The following is a 13,975-nucleotide window of genomic DNA, read 5'->3' on the forward strand; positions in this document are numbered from 1 at the left end:
CAGTATCGCCTATATAATGTATATATATATAGCAGTCTATACACATTATATAGGCAATACTGCTACTGATGTGCATATAGGTGATACTTCTGTGTATATATGTCGTTATGTAGGTGATACTGGTGTGTGTGTGTGTGTATGTATATACACACACACACACGTACATATATACACAGCAGTAACACCTATATATAACGTATATACACATCAGAAGCAGTATTGCCTATATAATGAATATAGACTGCTGTATATATGATATATAGGTGATACTATCATTATATACAGCACTATCGCCTATATAACGTGTATCCAACATTTGCAGTATCACCTGTATAATGTACCGACTAATGTATATGCGTTATATAGGCGACACTGCTGTGTATAGTCGCACTATCTATCTGTGTCTAATCTATAGATTCAAGCAAAAAACAGGCAGCACTCCATTATATCTTTGTCAACTGTGCAGAGTTTAATTAGACCCACATGTCTTTACCATGACGTTTCGGCTCCAAATGAGCCTTTCTCAAGCCTTGAGATATAATGGAGTGCTGCCTGTTTTTTGCTTGAATCTATGGACTAAGGAGAGCCGGTGGACGGGCTGCCTGGAGGCTTTGCACCCAGAAGATAGGTAAAGCGTTGTGCTGTTCCGTTTTTTCTACTACTTTGTCTAATCTATATATATATATATATAATTGCCTAAGGGGTACTTCCGTCTTTCTGTCGGCAATTTCCGTAACGGAAATCCCGCGTCGCTGATTGGTCTCGCCAGCTGCCTGTCATGGCTGCCGTGACCAATCAACGATGGTTACAGTCCGATTAGTCCCTCCCCTACACCCCTGCAGTCACAGTGCCCACCGCCCGCTCCATACTCGCTGATGCTGGGGGACGTGACAGGAAGGTGAGTATGTACTGTTTTTTTTACTTTTACAATGGTAACCAGGGTAAATATCGGGTTACTAAGAGCGGCCTTGCACTTAGTAACCCGATGTTTACCCTGGTTACCCGGGGACTTTGGCATCGTTGAAGACAGTTTCAACGATGCCGAAGTCTTTCCTCTGATCGTTGGTCTATGTGACAGCTCCCCCCACACAACGACTTACCAACAATCACGGCCAGGTCGTATCGCTGGTCATGATCATTGGTAAATCGTTTAGTGTAACGGTACCTTTATTCACAAATCATTGTCCCAGAAAGATGGAAAAGGAGCAGCGGGTGACAGAGGCAGGAACCGGCGGCTGTGGCTAAAGCCTGTGCCGCTGCTAAAGAGAAATGAATATTCACTGCAATGGCAGTGAATATTCATTTCTCTTAGAGTGTTGACAGCCACAGCTGCCGGCTTCCAGCACACATCATACTTACCTTCCCTGCGCACCCTCGCTGCATCTCGTTCTGGCGCTAGCAGCTCTTCAGGGCGACCGATCATGTGTCTTCTGCTCATTAAGGTAATGAGTATTCACCCCTCTCCACTCCCATAGGTGTGGGTAAATATTCATTACCTTAATGAGCGGGGGACACGTGATCGCCCGGCCACAGGAGCTGCTGGCACCGGAACGAGATGCTGCGAGGGCATGCAGTGAAGGTAAGTAGGATGTTTTTTTTTTTTTTTTTTTTTTTTGGGAACCATGCATACATGAACAGGGATAAGAAGCCATGCACACAAACACGGGGATAAGGAGCCATGCAGACAAGGACGGGGATGAGGAGCCATGCATACAGGGACAGGGGAGCCATGCATACTAGGACGGGGATGTGGGGACAATGCATACCCGGCTTATACTCGACTCAATACGTTTTCACAGTTTTTTGTGGCAAAATTAGGTGCCTCGGCATATACTTGGGTCGACTTATACTCAAGTATATACAGTATATTGTGGAGCTGTGTATACTTCTAATGTCCTGCATAAATGGTGTAATTCTCAGTATCTTTTCTATTGTATGTGTGTATCTGTCTATCTAGCACAACGATTAATTATGAGAAAAGTAGCGGACTCTTTATTGGCCCATGTGGCAACGTTTTGGATCCATAACTGAACATTTCTCTGATATGGAAGTGAAATGTTGCCACATTGACTAATAAAGAGTATTAAAAAAAAAAATCAATTCCATTTTCTTCCACAAAAGTGGTACAATCTTCTTCTCTCTTGCTGTCCGTGTGCAGTCGTGTTTTTTTTTTTTTTCTCAGCAGATGTTGCAGTCTGATACACGGCGAGTCAGACCATTGAGGAGATGGAGAAATTAATTTCTCCGTCTCCTCCACACCTGTGCTGCGAGAGCATTGGAGCACGGACACTCTGATCACGCTCACAGCAGAGCAAGAGCCGAGTATCATTGGCATATCACATCTGATGCCATATTCTAGTGTTATTCCACCCTAATGAGCACCTGTATTAAGCCCACGTTCACACGGTCAGTATTTGTTCAGTGTTTTCATCAGTATTTGTAAGCCAAAACCAGGAGTGGGACAATCCAGAAGAAATGTACAGTAGAAACATATGCACCACTTCTGTATTTATCACCCACTCCTGGTTTTGGCTACAAGTACTGAGGTCAAATACTGAATGTGGCTTATTCTGTATCTATACACTGCACAGTACCACTCCTCATTATAGAGTGGGGCTGTGTGTCTGTCACTATACAGTGGGGCTGTGTGTGTCATTAATTATACAGTGGGGCTGTGTGTGTGTGTGTGTCATGATGTCATGATACAGTAGCGTTGTGCGTGTCATTATACAGTGGGGCTGTGGCTGTCATTATACAGTGGGAACATGTGTGTCTAAATATATATATATATAATATCTCTATCTATCACATGCTTGCGGTCACCAGACCACCTGTTCCCGGCGATGGCACCAGAGAATCCTCACAGCGCACAGTGCGCACGATATGAGGATTCACACATAGTGACTGTAGACATGTAGCTTAAGATCCGACAACCCCTTTAAGGATGGGCCGCTACTCATGGGCCACTGCTTGTGCTTGCCCCCCAGGCTAAAATTTGCCAGTCAGCCCCTGTCCTTCCTGAGCACCAGTGCCCAAAACTGGACACAGTACTCCATGTGCGGTCTAACTAGGGATTTGTACAGAGGCAGTATAATGCTCTCATCATGTGTATCCAGACCTCTTTTAATGCACCCCATGATCCTGTTTGCCTTGGCAGCTGCTGCCTGGCACTGGCTGCTCCAGGTAAGTTTATCATTAACTAGGATCCCCAAGTCCTTCTCCCTGTCAGATTTACCCAGTGGTTTCCCATTCAGTGTGTAATGGTGATATTGATTCCCTCTTCCCATGTGTATAACCTTACATTTATCATTGTTAAACCTCATCTGCCACCTTTCAGCCCAAGTTTCCAACTTATCCAGATCCATCTGTAGCAGAATACTATCTTCTCTTGTATTAACTGCTTTACATAGTTTTGTATCATCTGCAAATATCGATATTTTACTGTGTAAACCTTCTACCAGATCATTAATGAATATGTTGAAGAGAACAGGTCCCAATACTGACCCCTGCGGTACCCCACTGGTCACAGCGACCCAGTTAGAGACTATACCATTTATAACCACCCTCTGCTTTCTATCACTAAGCCAGTTACTAACCCATTTACACACATTTTCCCCCAGACCAAGCATTCTCATTTTGTGTACCAACCTCTTGTGCGGCACGGTATCAAACGCTTTGGAAAAATCGAGATATACCACGTCCAATGACTCACCGTGGTCCAGCCTATAGCTTACCTATATGCCTTTTTGTTAGTCCCAAAGTTGGTGAAAGGTATGGAGGGCGAGCATGCACACCTCCGCGCTCTATTCAGGACATATATCTGTAGATCCCCATTCTTGGGATCGCTGGGAATTATTTGCTACTTTGGGAGTAATTCTTTAAGTTAATTATCCCGTTACTGTGACATTACTATGTATAATAATAATAATTAATAATAATTTTATTTATATAGCGCCAACATATTCCGCAGCGCGTTATAAATTATAGAGGGGACTTGTACAGACAATAGACATTACAGCATAACAGAAATCACAGTTCAAAATAGATACCAAGAGGAATGAGGGCCCTGCTCGCAAGCTTACAAACTATGAGGAAAAGTGGAGACACGAGAGGTGGATGGTAACAATTGCTTTAGTTATTCGGACCAGCCATAGTGTAAGGATCGGGTGTTCATGTAAAGCTGCATGAACCAGTTAACTGCCTAAGTATGTAGCAGTACAGACACAGAGGGCTAATAACTGCATAAAGTGTATGAGAACATGTTTCGAGGAACCTGATTGTTTTTTTTTTTTTTGAATGGGCCACACAGGGATAGTTAGGTTAATGCGTTGATGTGGTAGGCCAATCTGAACAAATGAGTTTTTAGGACACGCTTAAAACTTTGGGGATTAATCGTATTAACCTAGGTAGTGCATTCCAAAGAATCGGTGCAGCACGTGTAAAGTCTTGGAGACAGGAGTGGGAGGTTCTGATTATTGAGGATGCTAACCTGAGGTCATTAGCGGAGCGGAGGGCACGGGTAGGGTGGTAGACTGAGACCAGAGAGGAGATGTAGGGTGGTGCTGAGCCATGGAGTGCTTTGTGGATGAGGGTAGTAGTTTTGTACTGGATTCTTGAGTGGATGGGTAACCAGTGTAATGACTGGCACAAGGTAGAGGCATCGGTGTAAGGGTTGGTGAGGAATATGATCCTGGCTGCAGCATTCAGGACAGATTGGAGCGGGGAAAGTTTGGTAAGAGGGAGGCAGATTAGTAGAGAGTTACAATAGTCCAGACGGGAATGAATGAGTGAAACAGTAAGAGTTTTTGCAGAGTCAAAAGTAAGAAAAGGGCGAATTCTAGAAATGTTTTTGAGATGCAGGTAAGAAGAGCGAGCCAGTGATCAGATGTGGAGGGTGAAAGAAAGCTCGGAATCAAGGATGACCCCAAGGCAGCGGGCATGTTGCTTTGGAGTAATGGTGGAACCGCACACGGAGATGGCAATGTCAGGAAAAGGTAGGTTAGTAGAGGGAGCGAACACGATGAGTTCAGTTTTTGACAGGTTCAGTTTCAGATAGAGGGAGGACATGATGATAGAGACAGCGGTAAGACAATCACTGGTGTTTACTAAAAAGGTCGGCGTGATAACAGGAGAAGAGGTGTATAATTGGGTGTCATCAGCATAGAGATGGTACTGGAAACCCAATCTACTGATTGTCCAATAGGGGCAGTATACAAAGAGAAGAGGAGGAGGCCTAGGACTGATCCTATAGTTCTCTATGCTGAGACATCTCTGTGTTCATCATAAAAGTAGTCTATACTCTAAGCATAAAGAAGAATTGATCAGACACTTGATTATGCTGCAGTATGAAAGTATCACATGTTAGCGACTTTTAGCATTTTTGTGCCAGTTTCCCCTCTTTTCTGAACAGTCGGAGAGGCATGGTGTAAACTATAGCAGAATTGTATCACAGCTCATGACCGGAGTATGTTTTATCCTTGATGCCGTACAATACAGTTCAGGCAGCACAAACTCTAAGCTTGCTAATATGACTGAGTGCACGGACCATAGAAGTGGACCACCAACTCCCCCAGTAATAATCCAAAAATCAAGCGAGGAGGAACAGAACTTCTCCGGAAGGTGTTGATTATGTTTTAGAAATGTTAGTTTCCCACTGATAATTTCTTCAGATTTAAACCAAGTACTCACAAATACAAAATGACTGCATTATTCTGGGTACTTTATTGCATAATTATCACCTTCCGCAGTGCCGTTCCTTATTAGTTGGTTTTTGGAGTACATTTTATGATTTAAGTGCAGAAAGAGGTACTAAGTAAATTAAAGGTAATCTGTCACCTAATCCGATAGCAGCATAATGTACATAGAGAGACTGATTCCAATACTGTGTCACTTACTTGGCTGCTTGTTGTAGTTTTTTTTTTTTTTTTTTTATAAAATCACTATTATATCAGCCGGAGATTATCATGAGAGGACTCTTAAATCTGCTGCCATGTAGTCCTCTATGTGAGCTCTGTAGAATCCCACCCCCTAACACTGATTGACTGCTTTCTGTGTCTACTATGCATAGGCAGAAAGCAGCCAATCAATAGTGTGGGCGGGGTTATACAGAGCTCGGCATTCAGAGAACGGCTAGATCTGCCGCAGATAAAACAGAGATTTTAGCAAAACTACAGCAAGCAGACGATTTAGTGACACATTGCTGACATCAGGGTCTCTGCCCACTACGTCAGGTAAGGTAGCTAAAACCTGATGACAGATTCCCTTTAAGAGGTGTGCAACTCTTATTGAATTTGGAACATTTTACTCCAGTGGACTTTTGATCAAGAGTGGAGCAAAAAATGCCAGTGTTCCTCCCATACAAGACTATCTGGGCATGCTGGGACTTGTAGTTGCCGAGCAGATGGAGAGGCACATCAGGTGAGTATATGACCATAATTCCAGAAATGAACGTATGTCACTACAGAATTTTTTAAGGAGGACAAGAAAAGTAACGTTTTCCCTTTTTCTCCCCGTAGTTTTCACTAATGACGAGCGTTGAGTTAAACAGTTTAACGTGACGATGTCTCGTAAAATGAAAGGATATATGAACTGTTATGTGTCTTTTCTCATTTCTTCTTGCAGGTTATGTGACTGGCTGTCATAGAGTTTTCTCTCCATCAATCAATCATATCTACTTACACAGGCAGTTAAACATTCAACAAAGGAGATGTTTCTTTCTCCGGAGACAAAGACGCTTCGCTTATAGTATAGTTTGGCCAGGTACAGTTTCCCCGGCTCATCCAATTCCCGAGGTAACTGTAATTTCTACTATCTGATTCTTTTCCCAGTCAATATAAAGGTTGACTGCACTACTGATCAAGTACATTCATCTAGTGACAGCCAAGAGCTGAAATCCCGGTCAAACCCTAAACAACAGAGCGGCATGTATTCCGCTCCCAGCCGGATAGTGCGATGAAGAATAGGTAATCAGTGCATAGGTGAGACAGGTAGTTACAGGCAATCTGCCCAATGATGCAGGCATCGGCAGGTGGGCATCAACTCGGAGGAAGTGGCCGGCAAACTTGTAAAAATCTGCCATAATGTCAGTAAATGATTTAAGTAAATAAGACGTTTTTATGGTCGATATCCCAACCTGCGCCTCTCGTCATTAGACAGACCGGTGAGAATGTGATGAGTGTCTATTGAAGTTGATGTGGTTACCTTTGAAGAAAAACATAAGCTGCTATAATAAGGTTTGGATTTTTTTTTTTTTTCATTTTTTTATGTAACCATTACTATCTGGAAACAAAAAAAAAACACCCCACAGCCTGCTTGTGATAATAATACATCTTATGTGATCTACCGCTGGCAGCAGACACCGCAATTCACCTACCATAGCAGCAAGAGCCCTGGGATTCTGCATCTCAGAAAGTTCCTCTCGAAAAAGTTATATCATAGGCAGAGAACGGCCTGGTTATACATGTGTACACATACGGTATACTGCAGGGTGTCCCTAAAGTCAGGACACACAGGAATATTCTCATAAAGAATGTGCTAAAATTGAAGGCAATGTGGTACACGTAAATTTTGCAAAGCGCGTCAACTTTGCATCGCAAATGATATAAATAATATTGAAGAAGTTATTTAATATTCCAATTAAATAAAATGTTAATAAATGTAGTTTCTTGTGTAAATATGTATTTTTGCTTATGTGTCCAGACTTAAGGGACACCTTATATCTAATTTCAAGCTATTAAATGAAATCTGTTTTTCTGCTATTTAATCTGAGAGCAGCATTATGTAGGGGACAAGACCCTGATTCTGGTGATGTGTCACTAGCCTGTGTGCTGTAGTTTCAATACAATCAGCGTTTTATCAGCAGGAGGTTATCACTGCAGGACTAGGTTTCACGTGCAGACCAGTCAGACTGATCTGTGTAACCCCGCCCCCACCTACTGATTGGCAGCTTGCTCACAATGCACAATGTATATAGGAAACTGGGTGTGAATAGGGTTATACACACAAGCCTCGGCTTTTTGCCGATGGGCTTATACAATTCTTGGTAGTATTATGCTCTTAATAAAATTCTCCCCTACACAAAAAAAGAGACGGTCCTCTGTTCAGGATCCTTTTAGCCAGAATCTGAATGGAGATTGTGCTGTGATCCAATTCTCCTGTGGTGGCGCTGCAGTGAAATTCACCACTTACTGCTGATTGGGGGTCCCAGCAGAGCGATACCTAATGATGGGCCTAATGTCAATGGACCTTTCTCATAGACAGCAACCCCTTTAAAGTTTTTGTATAGAAGGGGCCTGATTGCCACAAAGCAGTAAGTAACTTATTTTCTCTAGTCACCCTCCACGACGGCACCACAGGAGGTTATTACCCGCCGTAATAGGGACAGGAAACACAAAGAGGTCAAATAGCATAACCCACTTCCTCTCTCCAGTGTTTTCATGTCCCTATGGGGCATGACGAGGTCATCCTGCAGTGCTCCAGACACTGTTCAAACATACCTGTAGGCCGGGCAGCTGAGAACGATCGCTCCAGGCTTCCCCTCTGATAGCTGATCCGATCTCCTCCAAGACACAAGACCTCACTTCTCTTCCTGCACCTTTGAGTAAAGCTCTCCTCTTACCCTCGTTGTAATCTGGTGTGCGGAAAACAGAAGTGACGTCAGATGCATGGACGCGACGTCAGGTGCTGACGCAGGTCCTTCAGCATCCCTTCCATTTGCGTTCCACGGTGGAATGCATCACTTAATACAGCGTGCCCATGGGTGAAACGGCGATTATGAGTCCTAGGAGCGCCTGCAAATCACCAGACCTTTGCTTGCGCCTGCTAGACCATGAGGAGGAGGATCACGAACCTGTTTATAAGGAGCCCTGACTGAAGACACCATAAGGTTAGGACCTTTCCAAGGATGGAAGGTTGTCGATCTTGCTGCTGCATCTGCAGAACCCAGCGCTAACCCAAACCTAGTAAGTTCCTGGCTTTGGTATGTCTTTATCTTTGGAGTAGAATTTTTTTCAACATAAACTTATTGGCTCCCTTCTCTCCTCTTTTCAGTTAGATAAGGATCCTGCTCCAAAAATCAAAGAATAAAAGACAAGATGTCTCGCAAGTGTGCCATCTGTGCCCAAAAGTTGCCATCGTCCCATAAGAAACACCTATGTCAAAGTTGCACAGATACAATCATAAAGGAGAAACAGCCCTCCTTGATAGAAGAGCTAAAAGGGATGGTCCAGTAGTCCCTAGCCTCATTTCCCCAGTCATTTTCAGTGACCCCTTCAGGGGCCAAAAATAGGAAAATGTGTATGCAGGCGCAATCGGATTCCGACTCGTAAGAAGGCCAGAGATCCTTCGTTGGTGAGTGGTGTAAAGAAGACAAGTCAACTATAGCCGTAGACCAGACCCAGGGAAATAAAAAAATATTATTACTCATCAGAGGACATGGATGAACTTCTCACAGCAGTGAGAACCACCATGAATGTGGAGGAGGAGCTAACTACCCAGAAGGTCCAGGACGAGATGTTTGGAGTTGTTAAGACAAAAAAAAGAGAATGGTATTCCCGATTCATGAAAATCTAGAGTCTAATATTAGGCGAATGGGAGCCTCCAGTGAAGCGCTTAGGAGTACCAGCAGAACTTAGATATAGGTTCCTATTAGAGGAAGAAATATCTAATCAGAAATACCGAAGGTGGAGATCCAGGTGGCTAAAGTGGCAAAAAAAGACAACATTGCCATTTGAAGATTCCTTGTAACTGAGGGACGCAATGGATCGCAAAATGGGTAGCCTGCTAAAGAAGTCCTTGAAGACTTCAGCAGCTCTGTTGAACACTAATGTGGTATCTATGCTTTATAGCAAGATCCATGTTTCAGTGGTTGAACCAGCTGGAAGAATATCTCAGCATGGGAGCCTCAAGGGAAGAGCTACTGGAATCCTTACCTCTTCTTCAAAAGGCCACAGAATTCTTGGCTGTCACCTCAGCAGAGTCGGTAAGGACAGCGGCCAAGTCCCCAGTCTTGTCAGATTCAACGAGACTTCCACTGTGGCTGAAATTGTGGAGCCTCCAAAGTTAAGCTTTGCTCTATTCCTTTCAGAGAGGAATACATGTTTGAGAGGTGACTAACTGGAGAAAGCATCTAATAAAAAGAAAATGCTGCCAGAACCTACGATGATCAAGAAGCAGTCCTTTCATCTCTCACAAAGTCAGCCCCCTTCTTATAGGGGAAAAGGGAAAACAGTGCGCTGGAACTACCCTAAGGGAAGTAGAGGCAGAAACATCTTGCTCTCCCAAACTCAACGTCAGGAGAGATAATGACCCCAAATCAATGGGTTCTACAATCTGTCAAGGAAGGAATAAAAATCGAATTCTCCTCCAAACCTCGATAGATTCTGAAAGTAACTTCCCTATCATCACAGGAGTTATGAAACGCCTTAACATCAGGACTCCATAAATTACTAGCCACGGGGGTAATCTCCCCAGTGCCAGGAGCAGATTGCGGAAGGGTACATTATTCTGATTTGTTCCTTGTAAAAAAAAAATGGAACTTACAGGTCAATAATGAACTTAAAATTCCTGAATGTACATATAAAGTACACAGGATTCAAGATGGAATAGATAAAATCCACCATTCCACTAATAGGACAAGGCTTTGCGATGGCGATCATCTACCTGCAGGACGCCTACTAACACATTCCCATTCACCCAGCACACCGGAAATACCTAAGATTTGCAGTTACTAGTGATGAGCGAACATGCTTGGATAAGGTATTATTTGAGCATGCTTGTGTGCTAACCAAGTGTCTTCGGCATGCTCGAAAAATATGTTTCGGTCCCCGCAGCTGCATGTCTCGTAGGCAATCTCTACAAGACAACCATATTTAAGAACTCTAGAAGATAGGATCATTTTTTGCTTGGACCCAACTTTCCTACCCAAAGTAACTTCAGAGTTCCATATGTCTCAAGAGATCATTTTATCTTCCTTTTGCCAAAATCTGTCCAACAGTAGGGAAATGGAATTCAATATATTGGACATGCGTATCTCACTATCTCCAACGATCAAAACTCTGGAAGAAGGATCAGAATATCTTAAATAAAGGCAAAAGGGTATCAAAAGGCACAATTGCAAATTGGAGCAAAAAGGCAATTTGTGGAGCTTACAAGAACCAAAGCTTGGTTACCTTCATAGAAGTTCACAGCACACTCCACAAGAGCTATATCTGTCTCATGGGCTGAAAGGGCAAGCGCCTCAATCAATCAGATGTGCAGAGCCGCTACCTGGTCCTCGGTCTATACTTTTTCTAGGAATTACAGACTAGATCTAATGTCTAATACTGATTTGGCCTCTTGGAGGAAATTTCTACAGGCCATTGTCCCTCCCTAAAATTTATTCTTTGGCACTTCTCCTGTGGTGCTGTTGTGGAGGGTGACTAGAGAAAATAGAAATAGACTTACTGGTAATTTGGTTTCTAGGAACCCTCCACGACAGCAAGCCTACTATTTTTGTTGTATAATTTCTTAGTGTAAATAAACATTGAAGCATTCATGCTGCTGTGGTCCATTAGAAAAACACTGGAGAGAGTAAGTTGGGTGGGCTATTTGACCTCTTCGTGTTTCCTGTCCCTATTGGGGCGGGGAGTAACCTCTTGTGGTGCTGTCATGGAAGGTTCCATTTTTATGTTTCCCTTCTACTTTCTAAAAAGTAATCCTGGTTTTAATTTTTTTTTTTTCCCATAAATCAATAGTATAAGTGAAAATAAGAAATGTTGTAATATATCTTATTATAGAAATCGATTTTTTTCTCCCTATGGACTGGTTATTCTCAAAATTCTCAATTCATGGGTAAAATCTGTCTGCAATGAATACAGATTTTCTCATTCCTGAGATAGGATGTGCGTCATATGTCATGAAGGAGTTAAAAACTGACTAGCTGAATCCTTCTAAGATCTATGAAGAAACAGGAGGTCGATTTTTTTCCTGCATGAGTCATGAGTCACTGCAAAAGTCCCTGGCAGGGGAAGGAAGGAGCAGCTGGGTCAGAAGGTGAAGAGGAGGCTGATAAATGTACAGAATAGAGACTTCCTGTTTCTGCATGGAGCAGAGAAAAGAGAAGAATTGGCTGGGTAGAAAGGCAAAATGAGCAATTGTAAGTACACAGTGCTATATAATATGATGACTGCAATATATTAAGAGGAGAAAAACTTTGATAGGAGTGCTACATTAACAATCTATGGAGACTGGACCGGGAGGAGTAAGAGCAAAGACCAAGATAGTCTTGAAACAACAATTACAGTTCTCCATAGAACTTTGAGTACCAACTGTCATCTCCTATCTCAGTTAAGGGAAAATGTAGCGTCACACAGAATACAGATTTTACCCATTAATTATATTGAATTGGTTAGCAAATACAGGTATCACTCTAAGAATACTTTTGCCATTTGTGGGCATAAAAGTATATACAACCATGAATTGAGAGTGAAAGATCCAACGAAGAAGATTTCTCTGATTTAAGATATATTACAATTTGTTGATTATCATGTGTACTATTGATGTATTAAATAAAAATTAAAATAGTCATTCTTTAAAAGATGTTTTCAAGAGAAGAAAGTCTGACGTCAGTCGTACATACATGTATATAAATTATGACAAGGTTTCATATGCTCCTTTCCGAGATTTGTGAGTGCTGGAGTTCTGAGACATTACCCAGCTATTATAGCAGTACCAATATTAGGAATATCGAGGACCTGCTCTGTTCTTGGAAAAAAAACTGATCTCCCACGGTCAACACTGGACCAATGTTATTCGATAACGCTGTTCAGATTACCATTTTTTCGCACGCACCAGTGTCTTTTGTATTTCAGATGAGATTCGCCAATTCATGGGTGCGCAAATTAAATCGGATCCCAGTCGTATCATCCATATAGCATCCAATTTTTATGGATATTTTGTTATTAATATGGGAAACTGTATTTGAGCTTGTAAATTTCATTCACTGCTAATGTATAAAAATGGATGACAATGCAGGTGAAAAATCATTACTGTTTATGGAAATCGGACAATTTTTTATACTTTTAGTTTTTTTACTTAGCCTAAAGGATATTTCCAACTTCAAGGACAATTAATCAAAAATTACTTGCATTTATTTTAAATACAAAACAAAACATTTTTGCAGTTTTTCATTAAACGTTTAGTGCTGTTTTTCTACCACATATGAAGCATGATGTAAAGGGAGAATCCATTATTCCGGCAATGTATCACTTAGTTGGCGCTTTCTGCAGTTTTAATGAAATCTCTGCTCTAGACCTATCAGTTTTATAAATTCTGATCTCTGTGTTACCCCGCCTACAACACTAATTGGCAGCTTCACTATGCATAGGCAGAAAGCTTCCAATCAGTGGTGGAGACGGGGTTATACAGAGCTCATGAATACGGAGGAGTACCTGGCATTTGGGTTACTAGTTCTCAAGTGATCTGCTGCTGCGTCTAAAACAGTGGATTTTGTCAAAAGTACAGCAATCAGCCCAGTAAGTGGCACATTGCTGGAATCAGGATCCATGTCTCTACGTTACGCTGCTCTCAGATTAGGTAATAAAAATCTAGTGGTAAGTTCCCTTTAATGAAATCAAATTGTAAAACTGATGTTTAGCCAACAATGCTTGCAATTAAGTAAGAAAAAAAAAAGAAAAATAATTACTCACAAAGGTGTATTTATATTTTATGGGTTTTGGTTCTTCTTACAGAAAAAGGGCATAGGCACTATGATATAAAAATGCCATCATACTGATACTTATCTGGATTATCTGTGGGGTAGAGGGGGTGGGGGTGGCATAAACTTTTCAAATTACCGTAGTAATTTATTACATGATATTTGCAGTAGAACATAATATTAATTTCTGCCACTATGGCTGCTGATAAGTTACTTATCACAAGCAGGAAGGTTTGCTTAACAAAAGGGATGCTGCGGATGACAAATCTGAATAAACAAAAG

General features: G+C 42.0%; 1 protein-coding gene across 3 annotated transcripts in view; it reads left to right on the forward strand.

The window, feature by feature from the left end:
* METAP1D (methionyl aminopeptidase type 1D, mitochondrial) overlaps positions 1-13,975 on the forward strand; it is a 244,591-nt gene that overhangs the window by 106,650 nt on the left and 123,966 nt on the right. For all 3 annotated transcript variants that reach the window (XM_069733143.1, XM_069733142.1, XM_069733144.1), the window contains one exon: positions 6,622-6,791. In XM_069733143.1, the coding sequence (XP_069589244.1) occupies positions 6,622-6,791 (170 nt within the window). The remainder of the gene's footprint in view (positions 1-6,621; positions 6,792-13,975) is intronic.

Source organism: Ranitomeya imitator, chromosome 7, assembly GCF_032444005.1.
Source record: "Ranitomeya imitator isolate aRanImi1 chromosome 7, aRanImi1.pri, whole genome shotgun sequence".
In the NCBI taxonomy this organism is placed as follows: Eukaryota; Metazoa; Chordata; class Amphibia; order Anura; family Dendrobatidae; genus Ranitomeya; species Ranitomeya imitator.